The sequence below is a fragment of the Myxocyprinus asiaticus genome, chromosome 13 (genome assembly GCF_019703515.2).
Source record: "Myxocyprinus asiaticus isolate MX2 ecotype Aquarium Trade chromosome 13, UBuf_Myxa_2, whole genome shotgun sequence".
Classification (NCBI taxonomy): Eukaryota; Metazoa; Chordata; class Actinopteri; order Cypriniformes; family Catostomidae; genus Myxocyprinus; species Myxocyprinus asiaticus.
The window spans coordinates 22,765,692-22,787,542 of NC_059356.1; the positions used below are offsets into that span (position 1 = coordinate 22,765,692).

The following is a 21,851-nucleotide window of genomic DNA, read 5'->3' on the forward strand; positions in this document are numbered from 1 at the left end:
CCAATTCTGAGCATTTTCGTGCACAAACTTATGAATCATGTTTTTCAGGGTTTTATTAAACCATTCGACCAAGCCATCTGTTTGTGGGTGGTAGACGCTTGTCCGAATCGATTTAATACCCAATAATTCGTACAGCTCGGGTAGTGTACATACCATAAAATTAGTGCCTTGATCAGTGAGGATTTCTTTTGGAATCCCCACTCGGAAGATAATTCTGAAGAGTGCTTCAACAACACTACGTGCTGAGGTGTTGCGCAAAGGCACTGCTTCCGGATATCACATTGCGTAATACACCAGAACCAACACAAAGCGATGCCTGTGTGTCGTACGCTCTAATGGCCCGACGAGGTCCATACCAGTTCTTTCGAAGGGGACCTCGATCAAAGGGAGTGGGAGCAAAGGTGCTCTTGGGGTGGTAGGAGGATTCACCAACTGATATTCACAGCATGCCGCACATCATCTGCGAAAAGGTTACCCCTTTTACAGTGTACCTGGAACAGCCCTCTTTTCAACCAATCACTGCCATCATGTTTTAGCTGTAGGATAAGAGTTACAATGTAAAAAAGTGGAAATCTGCAATCATACCTTAAGGATCTATTTCTAATTGATCTAACCCTTAAAAAAAACATTTGTTGTGTGTAACCTAATTTAGTTGTATAATATTTTTGACTTAAAGTTACCTGACACAAAAAATGTCACAGTGTAGGGTTAGGGCTATGATTGGTTGATAAGAATGTTGTTCCAGGAACAACAGTGGATTTTCCAGGAAAAACAAACTACTTGTGTAAACCATAATAATGTTTTCTTAGCGGAGATCAGTGATGGTCATTGCTTTAAATTACTGTATCTAATGAGAAATGATGTCCACTCACCTTAACTACTCATAAACACCAGGGACGGCCAGGCTGTAGGGTAAGGCATACACACCAAAAAACAAACACAGCCAAAAACATTCATACACTCATTACACACATGCTTAAATAGCCAGGAGGATGCATACAGCTCACAGAGCTCTGACAAGGTGTTCACTTCATAGAACAATCTTGTCACTCAGTGCAAAAATGAATAAGAACAGACATTTTGCGTATGGGTGGGGCGGCGTTTTCGTATCTGTTTGTGTATACTGTATGTGTGACACAGTTGATAATTCTGGAAAACTTTAGAAAATGAAGCCAAACACATACGAGTTCCCGCAAATGTTCACTTCAGAACAAAGTGTGGTTTTGATCTAAATTAAACTGTCAGCTTTTGCAATGTCCAGGAAAGCATGCACACATTTTTTTTTCTCTAATATGTTTGTTGTCATTTTTTTTCTCCAATATGTTTGTTGTTGTTAAATCTCATCTTATTTTAAACATCTAACTAGGGGGACACGTGACGCCATGCGAGAAGCAGACGTGTGAGTGACTAGCTCTGTGTACTTTGCTAGTTTTAATTATTTTCATGTTATAATCCGGTGAGATTCGATACACCCAGTTACATACTGGCTTTTTGAGGTAAACATGGCAAAGAAGTCATAATCCTCAGACTCTGGAGACATTAAAACACACTTACGTGTTCAAGCTGAGGCCTCTGACAGGCCTGCGAGCCGGGGACTCGATTTGGAAAGCACATCAGAAGAAATTCAGCATCAACTGTCCAACATATTGGTTATGCTGACGAAGGTTGTTGCTGACTTGGAGGATCTCGCTGTAATACGTCGATCGATTTTGGCGATGGAAACAAAATTTTCTGAGTTGGTCACAAGAGTGGCAGATGTTGAGAAACGGATTGATTATCTGGAGTCCTCGGAAAGGGAATTATCCGCTAATTCGCCTGCATCCAAAACAGACTTGGAACACATTTTGGAAAACTCAATATGAGTTGAAGGAATAACATATGGATTGTTGGAATTCCTGAGCATGAAGAGGGCAGAGATATGGTGAAATTCCTTGACGAGCTCTTCCCGAGTCTGCTCAACATAACAGGCCATAAACTGGAAATCGAGTGAGCTCACAGAGTCCCAGCTCACAGATCTGCTGAGGGAGACAGGCCCGATCAATTCTGGCCACATTTTTGAGATCATCCAATAAAGATCTGCTGTGCCAGGCAAGGAGCAAAGGAAAGCTTTCTTGGAAGAATCACAATATTTTCTTTTTCCCGGACTTTGCGAATTCGACAAGAGAGAAACGCGCTCGGTTCAAGGAATGTAAGAAACTCTTACATCAGCAGAAGACCGCTTTTGCACTGATGCTTCTGGCCAAGCTGAGAATAGACATCAAGGATGGCAGTAAAGTATTTACATGTCCCAAAAAGGCACTCTCTTTCATAAATACATTGGAGCGAGTAAGCCATTTGAGGTTTTTTATATTAGTGGACTGACTCGCTGTCCAGTGACTCGATTGTCTGAGGAAGCTGGGCGCCATTTTTTTTTTCTATTTGCGTTGGCTCCACCTAGCGGCTGGTGTTTGTTTTGTGGAATGACACTTCCTTCAAAAAACTTTTGCATTGATGGAAGATCGTTTTTTACACTGAAGTTCCCAGCCAGATTGAGAATGGACACTATGGATGACCGCAAATATCTACATGCACACATAAATGACGTTTTTTTATAAAGTTGACGGGCTGAGTAAGTCATGGTGTATTTTGTATTTTTTTTTACATGGCCTCTGAGTGAGTTTGGCTCTTGATCATCCAAGGAACCGGGATGCCTGTTTTTTTTTATTTATTTTTTTTGTGTGTGTGCTGGTTCCGCCTAGTGGCTGGAGCTTGTTTTGTGGAATAACTCTGCTTCGGGACAGTTGGGGATGAATCTGTTCGTTCCTTGTGCCTATGCCTCCTGTTGGCTGTAGTTTGTTTTTGTGAAGTATTTTTAAAGGACATTAGAATGATTATGTCATCTGCTGAACTCATAACAGCCAGCTCACTGAACCATTGTTTGTCTGTCCGAGGAAACTGAACGGCTTTATATTGGCTGGAATTTGTTTTGTGAAGGAACACACCTTCGAGATAGTTCTGTGAATGAATCTACATGTTCTTTGTGTTTATTCTGCCTGTTGGCTGGGGTCTGTTTTACAAAGTATTTTCTGTTATGTAATTTTGCCTCACAAAATTTGTGCAGAAGCTCCGGACTTGAGAAATCCGATAGCAAAGTTGTCACGGGGCTCTCATAGACGTACATGGTCTTTTTAAATTTAGAGGAATTGATGCCGGTTGGCGCTGTCATGCGCAGGGTTAATGCGCATGTTTTCCTTTTTCTGTTTGTTTTGTTGGGGGGGATGTTCGGGTTTGATTTTTGGAGTAATGGGGAATATGGACTGTATAATCTTGTTTTTGACACACAATTTATTTATTTTATTATATCAATATGTCAGATGTTAATATGAGTAGGTTATCTCTCTCCACATGGAATGTGAATGGGTTGGGGCACCCCATAAAAAGAAGGAAGGTTATTTATTTTCTTAAGCATAAGAAATATGATATAGTGTTTCTTCAAGAAACACATCTTTCCCCGCAGGAAGCTGAAAAATTTGGGAAGATATGGGGTGGACATGTTTTCTTTAGTGCTGGCTCAAGTAAGAGTAGGGGAGTCATCATACTGATAAATAAACATCTACAATTCAAATGTCTCAAACAGAGTAAAGATAAATTAGAAAGAGTCATTATTGTTTTAGGAGAAATTCAGGGGGCAAAGGTTGATTTTGGCTAATATTTACACACCTAATGCTGATGATCAGGGCTTTTTTATAGATCTTGAAGGGATCTGCAAGCCACTGGCATACCTCATGTTATAATACTTGGAGGTGACTTTAATCTTTTGATGGACTCAGTCCTTGATCATAGTGAAGCAAAAGTGTGTAAGCCCCCTAGAGCAACATTGACACTTCACAGGATGTGTAAAAATCTTGGTCTTGCAGATATTTGGAGACTTTTGAACCCATCTGGTAGGGACTATACATTTTTTTCACCAGTCCATAAGATTTATTCTAGAATAGATTTATATATATATAAGTCCCTCATTTCATCAGTTGTTGACTGCTCAATTGTCTCAGATCATGCCCTGGTGAGTTTAGAGGTGTTGCCACATACAGAGAAAAATAAATCATATAGTTGGCACTTTAATGTATCCCTTTTGCAAAATCCTGATTTCCAACAAATTTTAAAGACTGTAATCAATGTTTATATGGAGACCAACTGGTCCTCAGTATGCTCTGTGGGCATGGCTTGGGAGGCACTTAAGGCAGTTCTTAGGGGTCGGATCATACAGTATGCATCATTCATCAAACAATCCAAAGCACGAGAACTCGTGGAGTTGGAAGGGAATATTAAAAGTGCAGAGGCAGAGCTGAAGTGCCAAATGTCGTCTAATGGCCTCAGAGAATTGAAACGTTTGAAATACAGATATAATACAATTTTGTCATGGAAAGTGGAGTTTTGGTTGTTCAGGGCAAGACAGTCATATTTTGAGTCTGGGGACAAAGCAGGGAAGTTTTGGCTAGATATATAAAGCAGAGAGAGTCTTTTTCTACCATTCCCTCAGTGAAATCTGCTGGTGGTGAAATTTTTACCTCAGCCATTGATATTAATAATGCCTTTAAAGAATTCTATCTTGATCTTTATAGTTCCATGTCTTCGTCTACTGATGAAGATATTAGAAACTTTGTGGAACCATTAGAACTCCCTAAACTGACGACTGAGCAAAAAAATTCTCTTGATTCTGAGATAACCTTGGAGGAGCTTGGCGAGGTAATACAGGCTCTGCCTACTGGCAAGGTTCCGGGGCCAGATGGTTTTGCCACTGAATTTTTTAGATCGTATGCGACAGAACTGGCTCCACTTTTGTTAGAAGTTTATACAGAATCATTAAAGAATGGAAAGCTTCCGCTAACCATGTCACAAGCCCGGATCAGTCTGATTCTTAAAAAGGTCAAAGATCCAAGAGAGTGTAAAAGTTACCGTCCAATTTCCCTGATCCAGCTAGATCTAAACATTTTGGCAAATATTCTGGCTAATCGATTAAGTAAAGTTATGACCTCTCTTATACATATAGATCAGGTGGGGTTTATTCGAGGCCACAGCTCTTCTGACAACATTAGGCGTTTCATTAATATCATGTGGTCAGTGGCGAATGATCAGACTCTGGTCGCTGCCATCTCACTTGACGCCGGAAAGGCATTTGATATGGTAGAATGGGATTTTCTTTTTAAGATTTTGGAAATATATGGGTTGGGAAATACTTTTATTGGATGGATTAAGTTACTTTATAGATGCCCTGTAGCGGCGGTACAAACAAATGGATTAAATTCAGATTGTTTTACTCTGGATAGGGGCACCCGGCAGGGTTGTCTTCTTTCCCCATTATTGTTCTGTCTTGCCCTGGAACCTTTAGCAGCCACGATAAGAAAGGAGGATGATTTTCCAGGGGTGACGGCGGGAGGTGTGGCGCATAAGCTTTTACTTTACACAGATCATATTTTGTTATTTGTCTCCGACCCCACTAGATCTATGCCTAGCCTCCACAGAATTATCAATTCCTTTTCTAAATTTTCGGGATACAGAGTTAGTTGGTCTAAATCCGAAGCTTTAGCTCTGACTGCATACTGCCCAGTAAGCTTCTCAGTAGGCTTTTCAAGCAGGCGCCTTTCAATAGCCCTAACAGGGCATTAAGTATTTGGGCATTTTATTCCCAGCAAATTTATGTGATTTTGTCAGAGTTAATTTTGACCCTTTAATAAAAAGGTTTTCGAGCGATGTGGGCAGGTGGGCTTCATTACATTTATCTATGATTGGGAAGGTTAATGTTATTAAAATGAATTGTATTCCAAAATTCATCTACCTACTACAGTCTGTCCCTGTAGATGTCCCCCTCTCTTACTTCAAGCAATTTGATAGCATAGCAGAGTCCTTCATTTGAAATGGAAAGCATCCCAGGTTACATTTCAACAAGTTACATAAGCCGATTGACAAAGGTGGGTTAGGCCTACCTAAGATTTTGTTTTATTATTATGCATTTGGCTCATTGGTTTGGCTCATTTGGCTCAGACATTTGGCTCATTGGTCGCTTCCACCTGAGAGAGCCCCTCCCTGGTTTTGTATTGAAAAGGAAGTTCTTGCCACTGCAAAGCCCTTCTATTAAAACAACTGGAGAAGTTAAGTCACACCCCGTTATCTCGCAATTACACTCGATATGGACAAAAGTGTCCAGAGTGTTTAATTCTGACATTTATTTAAATGTAGCCTTGAGCATATGGCTGAACCCTAAACTATGTATTAATAAGTCCCCTCTCTGTTGGTCAGATTGGATTGTGAGTGGGGTTAATACACTTGGTGACCTATATGAGAGTGGAGTATTGAGATCTTTTGAAAATTTGATTCAACATTTTGGGATTCCCAGATCTCAATTTTATAAGTATTTACAGCTGCACCACCTGCTCTGCACTGTTTTTGGGAGTAGCACTCACCCCCCTAGAGCAGCAGATACTCTGGGAGTGGAGATTGCTGCTTTTGGGAAGGGTCACGAGGCATCAGTGTATTACTCCCTGATAATTCAGAGTCTGGGGGACGGAGCTTTAAATTCTCCCAAAAGATTATGGGAGGAAGATTTACATTTGTTGTTGGAGGAGGGAGTGTGGGCTAGGATTCTAAAAAATGTCAAGTCTGCATCTAGAGATGCAAGGGTTCGCCTTATGCAATTTAAGATTTTACATAGATTTTATTGGACCCCTTCTAAATTGTATAGGCTTGGTCTTAAGGACACACCCATCTGCTGGTGATGCCATTCAGAAGATGGAGACACCACCCATGTTTTTTGGGGGTGTTGTAAGATCCAAGAATTTTGGATGAAGGTGCAAAGTTTTGTATGTGATGTGTTGAACATTCAAATCTCATTCTGCCCCAGACTCTGTATTTTGGGAGATGGGAAAGGTCATAAATTTGGAGGATAAGTATATAAAAAATTGGGTTTTGACCAGTGTGATGATTGGTAGGCAGGTTATTTTGAGGAGATGGAAGTCGGATGGAGCACCCTCGTTCCCAGAGGGGTGCGCGGAGATGGGGAGGGTGGCTGCCTTCGAGGAGGGGTCGAGCAGAAGGATGGGAGTTAGGGATCTTTTCAGTAAGAAATGGAGCAATTACTTAGCATTTTTTGGGGAATCTCGAGGAGGAGCAGTGGAGGGAGTAATTTAGAGTTTAGTTTTTTTTTTATTATTATTATTATACTTGATTATTGTATTTTCTTTTTTTTTTTTTTTTTTTTTTTTTAGTTTTGTGTTTTTTTTTGTGTGTGTCTATATTCTATTGACCACGGGGTGTTCATGGGGGGGTCAAGGTGGGGTGGGAGTTTGGTAGGAGGAGGGGATATAGTTGAGGTTTAATGTTAAAAGTGGTTGATTCACTATATATATTTTGTTTTTTTCTTGGTTAATTTATGAATAAAATAAATAAATAAAAAAAACATCTAACTAGAATTTCCACTATTCTTGCAGAAACTTTTATTTGAAAACTGGATTGTGATGTCAGATCACAAATAGGCTTAATTATTACCGGGCCTGAATCATGAATTTATGATAGGTTCAGATAATCAGGCACGAGAGCTCCAGTCCACTGATGGACTCTACTGTCTTACTGTCCAGATGAATCCTTCTCCATCATCCGAACTTTCAGAGAGTTTGACTGTTCATGTCCTTTTCTCTTCTTTTACCCTCGCAAGTTCTACTAAAATTTTAATGGCAGAGGTATTTTTATACCAGCTGCTGTCAGCGTTATTAGTCTCCTCAACTTTTAGACAGTGTGAGAGATGATCTGGAGAAAACTGTCATTTCTGAATCTCAGATCTGAAAAGATGAGAAGGGTAAAATGATGTAGCCTGGATATTCTCAGATGAATGGAGTTCTGTTCTCATCAGACTTTTTTGATATCCTTCGTATAAAGATTTGGAATAAAAGGACATGATTCTCTGTAGCTGTTAACATCAGTGTTTATGCACCTGATCAATTCATTAGTAAAGATGGAATACCTACCATTTTAAAAATATAACACAAGTGATGTGTTCTATGTTCACTATGTCCATTTGCTTACATACAGCATGTACTAATTCAGCCATCTATATATTTAAGCATATTTACAGTTCTTGCATTTCGCCGAGCAACGTACAGACAAGCAGCCCAACTGAAATGATCACCTCTGAATGTAATGCACCCAATATCAGCACTCACTGAAGGCCACTCGTCCAATCAGATTACAGGACTAGAACTGTTTTATAATCACATACATTCAAGCAAACGGACACTCCCTGCAAAGACAAAATGCAGTAACTACAAATGTTGTTAAAATTGAGTTATAACAAAATGGGCTCTCTTCAACAACACAATCACACAGGAAATCGACCTGTTGCTCCCAGAAGTTCATGTACCCTGAATTCAACCCCATTCAGCTGAGTTACTGACAAGCACCATTTCCCATCAGACATTTTTGTATGAAAACATTCCCTCTAGCACTGCTGACCTTGAGTTCTGGTCTCATGTAAACCAGGAAGTAATCACGTTCACATAAACAATGGTGAGCATTTTCGCTTAAAAACAAAAATTTTACTCCAGGTATGGGTGATGGAACAGAATTGATAAAATATGCATTCCTGTTGACTGCATTACAAAAAAAAAAAAAAAAAAAAAAAAGCTTGTGTTTGGTGCCACTCTGTGAACTGGAGCTCACACTTGCCCATACATTCAACAACACTTCCAGCTTCGTCCACTGGGGGCAATGATTTAAATTTTAATAAGCATAGACCAATTTCAGCATCAAAAACTTCAACCTACTGTTGCCGAATTCACAGTGTAGTCTGTCTGCACTTGGACTACGATTTGTACTGTACTGAGTGAGACTATTTCATAATCCACATTTGGTTGGATAGTCAAAAAACATTGAAGCAATTGTTTTTGGTTTCAGTTTTGACATAGTTACTGCATTTTGGTTTTGTAGGGCAGTACTGCTCTGCCAATTTCACCCCTCTCATCTCTCAGCTTTTCCTCTGGTTGTCTGTATTTCATTCCCACCTTTAAGCTCTCAGTGTGTCTCTGCAATATGTTACTTGGCAGCAGAGGCGCAAAAACCATATATGCAAGACTGGGGTAACAAGATAACAAGATAACCAATAACAAGACTGAACTAATAACAAGATAACAGCTTGACAGAGACAGAGAAATGGGGCACAAAATGTCATTTTGCATACCCACTTGGAAAAGTGTAGTTGCGCCCCTGCTTGGCAGTTAAACCTGAAACACATTCTCTATCTGAGCTCTGTCTGTGGAGACCACTTTTTCTCTCTCCGTTCCTCTTGTTTTTCAGTTTTTACCTTTTAACCCTATTCATTGTCTCCCCAGCTTTTCTCTCGCAACTATTTTCTGCTGAGCAGAGGTGCTGGATGGACACACTTTCTTCAATCAGACTGTGATCAGAGAGCACTGTCCATGGTGCTGAAATCACTTTCTTTCTTTCTTTCTTTCTTTCTTTCTTTATGTGCTCTTTGAGAAGTGCCTGACTCATCCCTTCCTGTCTGACCTGATGACTCCTCTAATTAGTTACTCTGTCAGCCAATCCCATCTCTTTCAATCACCAGCAAAACACATAATGATTATCCTCTCAACCAATCACAGCAAAATGTCTTAATGGATCGTTTGAGGACAAAATGGGCATTTAATGTCTTTCTTTCTCACCATGGGTAATGATTACGGCATTGGAAGTTCACCCCACGCAACAGCCAGTAAGGTGACAGAAAGATTGTTTGAATTTGAATATGTCACCAGCCTAATGATTACATCCCTGATAGCAAGCTGAAGTATTAGAATTGTATTAATTGGTGGAATTAATTAAATCCATGTTTCGATGGAAGTTGTTTCTTCATTATTTTTGATTTTAGGTTAAAGATCTTCAAGAAGTACACTGTGTTCATCCAATGAGCTAATGAGTTTGTCTTTGTCATATAAGTTCTCTCTCTGCCATTGGCAAAATACGATGGTCATTAAACATTTCAATAATTAATTAATTTTTAATTACAGTAGAATATTCTATTGATTATTCTTATTCTACAGTTATTATTTCTGAATAAGCTGTTCAGCTGTTGAAATTATTAATTCAACATAATGCAAGTAACACAATGATTTTTATGTGCTTAAAAACCTCACAAGAGAGTGGTTTCTAGTCTAAATTATGAAGATGGGTGAGTTCAATACAAGTTAAGCTCAATCGACAGCATTTGTGGCATTCTTAAAAAAAATATATATATATATATATATATATATATATATATATATATATATATATATATATATATATATATATATAAATTCTGGGCTATACAGTGAGGCACTTATTTTGTAAGTGAATGGAGCCAATCCATAAATGTTAAAATACTCACTGTTTCAAAAGTATAACCACAAGATGAAAACGTTTTAAGTGTTACCATGATTTTAGTGTGATAAAATCACTAACCTTTTCTGTGTAAAGGTATATCTAATTTTACAACTTCGTAGCCATAAATCCTAAAACGACAGTAAAACAATGATTTAAACAACTTTACATCTCAAATACAGTTTTAACATTTTTATTTATTTATTTATTTATTTTTTTAAGAAAAGGAGGGATGAGTCAAAAATAATTTTTTTGATAATCAACAATTTATCACAAATGCTGTCAATTGAGTCTAACTTGTATTGAACCTGGAATATTCCTTTAAAGGGATTATTCAACCAAAAATGAAAATTCTGTCATAATTTACTCGCCCTCTTATTGTTTCAAACCTGACTTTCTTTCTTCTGTGGAACACACAAGGACATTATTGGCAGAATCTTACAGAATAACACCCTCAGTCACCATTCATTTTCATTGTATGGAATAAGAGCAGTGTCAAAATTCTTCATGTTCCAAAGAAAAATAAAAAAGTGAAATGGATTTAGATCAACTTGAAGGTAAGTTGATGATGACAGAACTTTCATTTTTGGGTGAATTCTGTTTAAGACATTAAACACAACTCAAACGTCCAGAGTCCAAGAAACAGACACTGATTTGTTGCTTCAGAAATAGAATTTAATAATTTTAACTAGAAATAACAGAGGGTTGTGTAATACTTGTACGCATGCACATATTGTAATCATTGTGTGTATTTGTGACATTGCTAAGTGTGTGAATGAGACACACTGGGTGACCACTGCCACCAGTAAACAGCTAAAGAATTAAAATCAAAGTATTCAAGCTGGAGTTTTGTGCTTTTTTTTTTTTTTTTTTTTTTTGAAGAAACAAAAACAGACAAATCAGCTGATATAAATTCCATTTCTCATGCTTTCTAATAGTTCTACCTCCTACTAGTTCTCTTTCCAATGCAATCATTCACTTATTGTGCAGTCAGGAAAGCTTTTTACCAAAAGTGCTCATTCAGTTCATAACAAAACATTTTTTGCTCCTAACCTGGGAGCAGTTGTCCAATTCCATCTTGACCATGGTCAAAAAACATTTAAAACTGGTCTCAGATTAGGAGGAAGTTCTAAATGCACTTTCAGGTTAGCGATCTGCATTCATCCTCCGTAATTTGGCAGGGAGGTTGTCTTCTGGCCGGCCTCCACTGGAGGACATATTTATGTGTGGAGGGGCGTGGGGGTGTGTGGGAATGGCTGCAGGGGTGGGGGGCAGACTCCTCTGGTGGAGATCTCCAGTGGACATGGCCATGGTCTGGAATCCCACCTTGATGGCTTTGAGGTGGAATCGTGCCTCTCCGTCACCCTGGCCAGGACTGGATCCAAGGCGCTGCAGTTTGAGAGGAAGGTCCCCTGTGCTCGAAGCTTTGTCTGATGGATGGGAGCTCAGATGCAACACCTTCCTCTGCAAATCCTCCCTGCCATATGAGCTCATTTTCTGAAGTTTATTGGGCAGTTTGCAAGAAGCACTACCACTTCCTGGACCGGCCACTTCATCACCTGCTTCCAGGCAGTCTACTGAGAACACTCGGTCATGGTACGGAGTGAGCAGGGGAGAGGAAAGCGAAGATTTCTCTTCATATTCTTTCACGCTGTAGGGTGGCGTGGGGACCTCAAAGGTGCTGTGGAACTGTGAGTAATCCACCCGAAAAAACCCCTCTTCCAGAGACATGACGGGCAGGAAACGGTGACCCCACAACACTTCATCTTCTGTATATGAAGTACGTGCCTGACATGTCATACCTACAAGAGATAATGTATTATAAACAAGCATTAAAATGGACAGAAAAGGTCTACTGTCAAAATGTGTTTCAGTTGTTAGGTTTGCCTGTATGTGACTTGAAGATGTGAATGATTTTCACTGTCCCATTCCTCCCTCTTCCCCCAGAATCTGATTTACTGTCACATGTTTGTGTGTTTTTGTTCATTTATATGTTTTCATGTTTTGATTTCTTGTCTTTTATTTTGAAATGTAGTTCCTGTTTCATGTGACTACCTTGTCTTGTCATGTGACCCTCATGTTTCATGTGTTTTTGTTTTCATTGGTTTTTAGTCATTGGGTGCTTCTAATTTCTGAAATTGTGCATCCTCATTTCCTTTCCTTGCTTCCTTTCCTCATTTCCTTGCTCCACCCACTTAGGAAATGAGGAAAGGATGGAAGGAAAGGAAATGAGGACAGAGGAATCGAAGGAAGATGTTTTTGTAAAATGGAATGTCCTGCTCACTCAGGCGTCACTTCAGAGTGCCGTCTCTGCGCAGCTGCATTACATCGGAGAACTTTCCATTATATTATTGAAACTTGATAAATTCATATTTTCATTATAAAACCTAATAATTCAAGATGCACAGTTAAAGTATGTGATAATTAAAGTTTATTTAAACCACAAAGGTGAAGCATGAATTAAAACTGTTGTGTCAGATGTGAAGGGGGAGGAGAATTTGAGCGTGATTCAGGTGTTTCGACCAAAAAGTCTGCCGCAAAGGAAGCACCTGTGTTTCCTCGCTCAAGCGTCCTCTGTAAGCTTCCTCGGTCCTCGGTGCATTTAGCGAATTGATATGTCCTTCGTGATGCCGGACTTTGATTGGTTTCCAGGTCACGGGCTTGAGGACGGAGGAGCGAAGAAACGAAGAAGCTAAATTTAGGAAATGAGAAGCACCCATAGTCTTGTTATCGTGTTCATTAGTTTTGTCTTCTCATTGGTTTGTTTATTAGCCTTATTATCAGTTCTGTTATGTCATTGGTTCATGTGTTCATTGTCTTGCTAACTTGTTATGTCTGTGTATTTATAGCCCTCATGTTTGCCTTTGTCTCTTGTCGAGCATTGTGATTGTTTAATCTTGTAATGTTGTTTTTGCTTCTAGTTCACGATTTAGTCATAGTCAAGTCAAGTTAAATTCATGTTTTGTTTTGCTACTTTCATGTTTTTGGATTTCACTTTACGTAATTAAATTGCACTTGGGTTCTTTTCATCTTTGTTTCAGCTTCGTTCTCGTTCTGTTCCTGCCTGCTCAATGTTACATTTACATACTCTCAGTACATAATGTGTGTGAGAAGGTCAGGCAAGGAAGAGTTTTAAGACTCCTGCAGCCATAATTCAAACAGGGGGATGCTGAGTGATCCATAAACACTGCTGTGCTCTTTTGCTGGTGAACCTGGCCACAGAGAATGAAAATCCAATTTGCTCCTCAATAAAATTACAAATAATTAATAGACCAATCACTGAATGCTTTGTCCCATTAAAAAGCATGCATTGCTTTTCTTATTTTTTTTTTTTTTTTTTTTTTGTATCATCACAAGAGGGATTATGCCATTTTGGGGGAAAAACAATCAATAAAACATGAAGGAGAGATGAAAAAACAAAACAAAAACAAAAGAGCAAACTAAGAATTAACCATTCAAGAAAGAAGATTAGTAAGATTAGAGATAATTATCTCACAGAATCTTGCTCACTGAGGAAGTGAACATTTTAATTTGTCTTAAATTATATTTTAGGTGTCTGCTTGCCACATTGTACATTAACATAATTAAAAAGAGTAATTCTGGGCTCAATACAAGTTCAACTCAATTGACAACATTTAAGGCATAATGTTGATTACCAAAAAATAAATAAATGAAAATTTAAACTGTAACTGTAACCCAGATTTATGCAATTTTTTAAAAGAAAAGGAGGAACAAGACAATTAATTTTGTGGTAATCAACATTAATGCCACAAATGCTGTCAATTGATCTTAACTTGTATTGAACCCGGAATATTTCTTGAAGTAATCTTGAGTAATATTTAAAGCGATACTGTTAAAGGGGTAGTTCACCCAAAAATGAAAATTCTGTCATCATTTAATCACCCTCATGTCATTCCAAACATGTGTTTTTTTTTTCTTCTCCTGTGGAACACAAAGGAGATCTTAGACAAATTGCTAGGCTCAGTCGCCATTGACTTTAATTGCATCTTTTTTTTTTTTTTCTCCACAAAATGAAAGTGAATGATGACTAAGGCCAACATTCTTCAGAAGAAAGAAAGTCATATGTGTTAGTAACAACATGAGGGTGATTAAATGATTCATTTTTGGGTGAACTAATCCTTTAAGCTGCACTTCAGTACCATAATTACCATTTGTGTTAAAAAAGGCTGCTGTTTAAAAAACAAAACATATATATTCATATCATTAACTGATGACAAAATACTAATCATTTAATAACTAGCAACTAATTAGCAGCACCTAATATAGAAGGAGAATGAGTTTTAGTTTTAAAGTACGAAGGATGGAAATCACAATAAATCACTCTCTGACAGTATTTTTGATGACTCTACATTATGCAAAACAAATTATAATAATAAAAGTTTATGTGACATTAATCATACAGAAAATCCCATATTTTGCTACTGGAGAGATCGTACTGAGCAGGAGCAGTGGGGTGGCCTGCCTTCATTTAAAGGCTTAAATTGTGGATCAATGCTGGAAGAGGTTTTGCAAATGTATCAATGGCTTCACAGCAGTTCAGCTGGAAGTAGCTTTTTAAGTTCTCATTTAAAGCATGCATGCAAGACAAATCTCACAATCTTCGCATTGAAACTCTTGATTGGGCAATGCTCTGTCGGCATATATAATTAGAGTCTGTCTGCCATCTCTTTTTTATCCATTTTAACTGAAATGTTCATATACTGGATCTCTTCCTTTATGGTTTCCTACTGGGGTGTAGAAGAAGCGCAGATGCAAATTAAAACTAGACATACATTTCAGCTCTGTGAGCTCTAAGCTACAAGCACCTAAAAAAATAATAAAATTAAATAATATGCATGTGCAGTGGAGCCATTATCTGTATTTGTATCTGTATCTGTTCATATGATAAAATTATTTGTATCTTTCTCTGTATTCGAATAGAACCGGGTGTGGGCAGAGCTTAAACCGGAAGTGTGTCAAAACTAAATGAAATGCCCATTTTTAAGTATTACTCTTACATTTATAGTTTCTATTAATTAAATATGCCTTGTATATGCCTTTTCATAATAATAGCCTAATAATAATAATAATAATAATAATAAATATAATAACATACAATTATTATTTAAAATATATATATATATTTTTTTTTTTTCTTACCAGATGAAGCTGAATTTGTAGGCTACATTAACTGTGGAATATGTTGTGGTTTCTCCTGGTATTTCAGATATTAATATCAGCATAAAAAATAATTTTCATTTGTCTGTGCATGTATAACAACATTATTCTGGAGGCAGGAGGTGTCAAGCAAATTGTGAAATGTCAAGCACATATTTTTGCAGTGAATAATAAATACAAATTCAAACATTAAAATAAATTAAAATAAAATCAATATAGAGGTTAACCCTAACCCTATCAGAAATTTTTACGATAGGACACCATTATTTAGTTAAATAATAATAATAATAATAATAATAATAATAATAATGTTAAATTTATATTGCGCCTTACCAGAGTTCAAGAACACTTAACATTCTAAATTTAGCACAGTTTAAAGAAGAAAAAGAAAAAATACGGAGCATGTTTCAGTTTCTTTATTTTACATGAGCAGGAATATTCCAAACAGATGAGTACTCTATGGAGCATTTAAACCTTTATGGAGCATTTTAACTTTTTTTCGGAATAAAGTCTTAACCAGTTAATTACCTTAATCGCTGATGTAAATATAAATATAGTAAACTTTAAGAGACGGATAGACGAGCTCTGACGTGAAATCATTACTTCAGGTCAGGAATTTAACATTGTGCTCAGGTTTAGGCTATAAATAAATACTCATGTGTGAATCGTGTGATACATTAAAACAGACATTTCAAGAAGTGGAAAGTGTATATGTTGTTTCTTAGTATATTACACTTGATAAGCTCCAAACGCGCACAATTAACAAAGACCGCAAACGGAGTTAAGACTGCGCCCATCTGATTTGAAATAACAATGTGCTAATATTCATTCATAAGGTTTACACTTTAGAAATATTGGCTGCACAGATTCATAAATTAATTGCAATTTTGGATATGTTTATTTAAAATGTCACCTTTTCCTTGTTCTTTTTGGATAATCAGTCAAATGAATATTTGTTTTATATTATTCGGATGAATATGTTATTTGTTTTGAAGTCATTATCCGTGCCTTTCCGAATAAGGTATTCGGCTTCGGGCACATCCATATTAAAAAATAAATATTAGCTGCTAACATTTTAACATAATAATAATACAATTATACCATGGGTCTGTTGAATGCTTGATTTTGATTGGTTGACAAGTTCTAAGGTGTGCAATTATTTTTCAAGTAAACGCACAGCTATGAAGTAGTTCCAGGTCTTGACCGCATAATGGTTCCATTTCACTTTATTTAAGTGAAAATTATTTAAATTTATTTAAGTTATTTCAAAGAGCCCTACATGCTACCACAACAAAATAACCAATTAAAACATAGACACTGGTTAAGTACATCAGATAAGAATGACAAACAATATCTATAATATCCTAAATCTATTTCAGTTTCGATTGAAAAGTGTCCTTGGGCTACCTCTCTTTCTTTGTTTCTTTCTTCTCTCTCTCTCTCTCTCTCTCTCTCTCTCTCTCTCTCTCTCTCTCTCTCTCTCTCTCTCTCTTTCACTCTCATTTCAACTTACATCTTGGCAATTTTGAAGCGATGTTACTTCTGATGAGAGCTGCAACAAAAAAGGTAATTCCAGAAGCGAACTCTCTCGATTCCCTCAAAAACAAACTCACAAACACACACACAAACACACTACCTTGTTACTCCAGTAAGTGCTCCATTAAAGCAGCGCAAGCCTCACTATCCTCCGTTGCTATTTCTAAAGTGACGTTCTCAAACTAGCAACAAAGGCTCGAACTGTATCAAAGCAAGATGCTGAATCCATGGCGGAGGGTATTAGTTCCACTCACAAGAGCGTTTTCGGGACGAAAACCAGAAAATGTCTTGAGATAAAACCCTGAACAATGTCTTAAGGTACAGTAAGTTAACTATTACAATAATTGACTCCGGCCCATTGGATTATTGAAAAATAATGCACACCCGAGGTATAAATCCACTGCACGTCATGACCGCATTATTTTCCAATAATTCAACGGTCCATCGTCAATTATTCCTCACATAATCTTGTGATTTATTTATTTATGTATTTATTTATTTTGTAATAAGCAGATTAACACTTTTGGTTACTTTTTGAAGAAAACAGCGACAACAAACTGCAACACTAGGTAACGTTAACTTAGAGATGGAATCCAGCAAACATCCGGCTCCAAGCACAACACCGACTACTACACAAACTCAGAGTAATCCAAAAAAAAAAAAAAAAAAAAAAAAAAAAATTTATCTACTGAATCCCATCTGGCTAAGTGGGAACGTGATCGTGGTCGAACGAAAACTAGAGTGAACATCGGCAGGGCATTTGATTCCTGGAGGGACCTTCGTTCAGTTTTGGGGATAAAAAAAAAAAACCTGAATTGGCATTCTTCTTATTGGACAGGTATCTGTGTAATTTTAGCTAACTTGATCTAGCCTGCTAACGCTGACGAGCTACCTTGCTATGTAACTTTCAAATAATTTCAACGATCTTCTCTTTATACTAAAAGTCAGTTATAGAGGATAAATTTAACCAAATACGCTGGTTTCTTGATCGTAGTACAACATATGACATACAAAACATACAATAGTGCAACATAACAGTGCAGTGCAACAGTAAACTGTCGGGTATAGTTCTGTAGTATTTAGCTGTATGTGTGTATCAGTACGCTATGTTAGCTGATAAGTAGTTTTTGTTTAGTCTCAAAGTTTGTAGTAAAAGGTCCTGGTTACTTGCGTAACCTCCATTCCCTGATGGAGGGAACTCGATGTTGTGTCGATGTAGTGACACTAAGGGTCACTCTTGGAAGCCCGAAACACCTCTGGTCTTTGAAAAAAGGCCAATGAAAATTGGCGAGTGGTATTTGCATACCACTCCCCCGAACATACGGGTATAAAAGGAGCTGGTATGCAACCACTCATTCAGATTTTGTGCTGAGGAGCCGAGACAAGGTCCCGCCCATTTCAGCGGGTAGTCCAGCGTTGTGGCAGGAGGGACACAATGTCTCGTTCCCTCCATCAGGGAACGAAGGTTCTCACTCGACGTTGTGTCAATGTAGTGACACTAGGGGTCCCTATACAAAATGCCACAACTGGCTGAACTGTGTTACATGAACTGGCAGTGTGTGATGGGCAGACCACTGTGTGCCTCGCAGCCAGCACACCAGGCCGACACGTAACCTCCCCCAACGCTGTTATGAGTGTCGAACGGCCCTTTGGGGACAAGTCGACTGCCCAAAAGATAGAGACAGGCTAGCCCAGTCGTGGCCTCTTATCCTCTCTTTTTTTCTCCCCAAAAAAAAGAGTGAAATTTGTTAAACGACTGGGGCCACAGGTCTACGTCGGGGGGGTGTCACTCCCAAGTATTTTGAGTGGAAATATGTCACATGGTCTTGCGGAGCTTTGTCGGAAGTATGTCATGTGGAGAAGTCCCATGGTTGGTCCTAACCTATGGGGGAGGAGTTTCTACAAACATGGTGACTGGGCAAGGAAGATACAGTTTACCAACAGGGAAACAAATTAGCAGAAGATATATGTTGCATGGGGTTACTTATGGGAAACCAACACATGCGGAGCACCTACCCCAGTACAGGGCTTAGTTAGCACAGGTACTGAGCCGGCAGCGAGTTTCTCCACAAACTCGTCTGCCACAGGGCTCGGAGGAAGTCATCCAGGGAACACAGTTTGTGAACACTACTGAGAGTCAACAGCGTATGTCTTCAGCTCAGGGGAGGTGAAAGGCGCTATGCGCAAGTGATACACCCGGCCAGCTGTCCCAGACTTACCTGATTGTGCCTGCCACTACATGGGAGGAAACCGGTTCCACCCAGAGATTGTAGAACCTCGCAAAGGTGTTGGGTGTTGGGTGTTGCCCAGCCCGCTGCTCTGCAAATGTCTGTTAGAGAGGCACCACTGGTCAAGGCCCAGGAGGCCGCCACACTCCTGGGCAGCATGTCCTGAGCGTGATATGCCATTGCTATTGTGTCAATGAGCCAGTGGGTGATCCTCTGCTTGGAGACAGCGCTTCTTTTCCGCTGTCCACCAAAGCAGACAAAGAGCTGCTCAGAGACTCTAAAGCTCTGCGTGCGATCCAAATAGATAAGTAAAGTGCACATTGGACACAGCAATATCAGGGCTGGGTCTGCCTCCTCCTGGGGCAGCGCTTGCAGGTTCACACCTGATCCCTAAAATGGGTCGTGCGAACCTTGGCACATAGCCCGGTCGGGGTCTCAGGATCACGTGAGAGTATCCCGGACCAAAATCCAGGCACGTTTCGCTGACAGAGAACGCTTGCAGTTCTCCTACCCACTTGATGGAAGTGAGCGCAGTCAGGAGGGCAGTCTTCAAAGAGAGTGCCTTAAGCTCATCTGACTGCAGGGTCTAAAAGGGGGCTCCCTGTAGACCCTGAAGAATTACAGAGAGGTCCCTTGAGGGAATGAGGCACGGTCTGGAGGGATTCAACCTCCTGGTGCCTCTCAGGAACCTGATGATCAGGTCGTGCTTCCCTAAGGACTTATCTTCCACTGTGTCGTGGTGTGCCGCTATAGCGGCTACATACACCTTCAAGGTGGAGGGGGACAGCCGCCCTTCCAACCTCTCCTGCAGGAAGGAAAGCACCGATCCGACTGCACATCTCTGGGGGTCTTTGCGTTGGGAAGAACACCACTTAGCAAACAGATGCCACTTCAAGGCATACAGGTGCCTCGTAGAGGGAGCCCTAGCCTGAGTGATCGTGTCTACCACTGCGGGTGGTAGGCCACTTAAGTCTTCCATGTCCCGTCCAGGGGCCAGACATGGAGATTCCAGAGGTCTGGTCGTGGGTGCCAGATGGTGCCCTGCCCCTGAGAAAGAAGGTCCTTCCTCAGGGGAATTCACCGGGGGGGGCTGTCGCAAGGAGCGTGAGGTCCGAGAACCACGACTGGGTGGGCCAGTAGGGTGCTACCAGGACGACCTGCTCCTCATCCTCCCTGACCTTGCACAGGGTCTGTGCAAGTAGGCTCACTGGGGAAACGCATATTTGTGTAGTCCAGGGGGCCAGCTGTGTGCCAGCATGTCTATACCGAGAGGTGCCTCAGTCAGGGTGTACCAGAGCGGGCAGTGGGAGGATTCTTGGGAAGAGAACAGGTCTACCTGTGCCTGCCCAAATCAGCTGGACCACCTGAGGGTGGAGTCTCCCCTCTCCCCTGAGGGTAACCTGTCGTGACAGCATGTCCGCTGCAGTGTTGAGGTCACCCGGGATGTGAGTGGCTCGCAGCGACTTGAGGTGCTGCTGACTCCAGAGGAGGAGACGGCGGGCGAGTTGTGACATACAATGGGAGCGTTAACTGCCTTGACGGTTGATGTATGCCACCGTTGCCTTGTTGTCTGTCTGAACTAACACATGCTTGCCCTGGATCAACGGCCGAAACCTCTGCAGGGCTACCAGAATTGCCAACAACTAGAGGCAGTTGATGTGCCAATGCAGCCATGGGTCCGTCCAGGAGCTGGCGGCTGCGTGCCTGTTGCATACAGTGCCCCAGACCATTTTGGAGGCATCTGTCGTAACCACGATGCACCTGGAAACCTGCTCTCTGAAACAATTTCAGTGGAACCGCTGTCTTCTGTCTGAATGCCTTCAAACAGGTCAGCACCGACTGTGCGCACTCGTTCATGAGGCGCTCCGTCATCGAGACTGAGTTCAACTCCAAGCCGAGAAAAGAGATGCTCTGAACCGGGAGGAGCTTGTTCTTTCCCCAGTTGACCCAAAGCCCTTGTCGGCTGAGGTGCGAGAGCACCAGGTACCTGTGTGCACACAACACATCCCGAGAGTGATCTAGGATTAGCCAATCTTCGAGATAGTTGAGGATGTGAATGCCCACTTCCCTTAACAGGGCAAGGGCTGCCTCTGCGACCTTCGTGAAGACGCGAGGGGACAAGGACAGGCCGAAAGGGAGGACCTTGTACTGATACGCCCAACCCTCGAATGCAAACCGCAGGAAGGGTCTGTGTCGAGGTAGAATCGAGATGTGGAAGTACACGTCCTTCAGGTCTATCGCCGCGAACCAATCTTGATGCTGGACGCTTGCTAGAATGCGTTTTTGTGTCAGCATCTTGAACGGGAGTCTGTGTAAAGCCCGGTTCAGTACTCGCAGGTCCAAGATTGGCCGCAACCCACCGCCTTTCTTTGGTACAATGAAGTAGGGGCTGTAAAACCCCTTCTTCATCTCGGCTGGAGGAACAGGCTCTATCGCACCCTTCCGTAGGAGGGTAGCGATTTCCATGCGCAAGGTAGCGGCGTTCTCGCCCTTCACTGAGGTGAAGTGGACACCGCTGAACCTGGG

At 40.3% G+C, this 21,851-nt stretch overlaps 1 protein-coding gene across 1 annotated transcript in view; it reads right to left on the reverse strand.

The window, feature by feature from the left end:
- Nucleotides 1–11,036: 11,036 nt before the first annotated feature.
- Nucleotides 11,037–21,851, reverse strand: part of LOC127450818 (G protein-activated inward rectifier potassium channel 1-like) — a 41,934-nt gene continuing 31,119 nt past the window's right edge. The window contains exon 3 of the mRNA XM_051715204.1: nucleotides 11,037–12,185. Within this exon, the coding sequence (XP_051571164.1) occupies nucleotides 11,530–12,185 (656 nt within the window). The 3' untranslated portion in view covers nucleotides 11,037–11,529. The remainder of the gene's footprint in view (nucleotides 12,186–21,851) is intronic.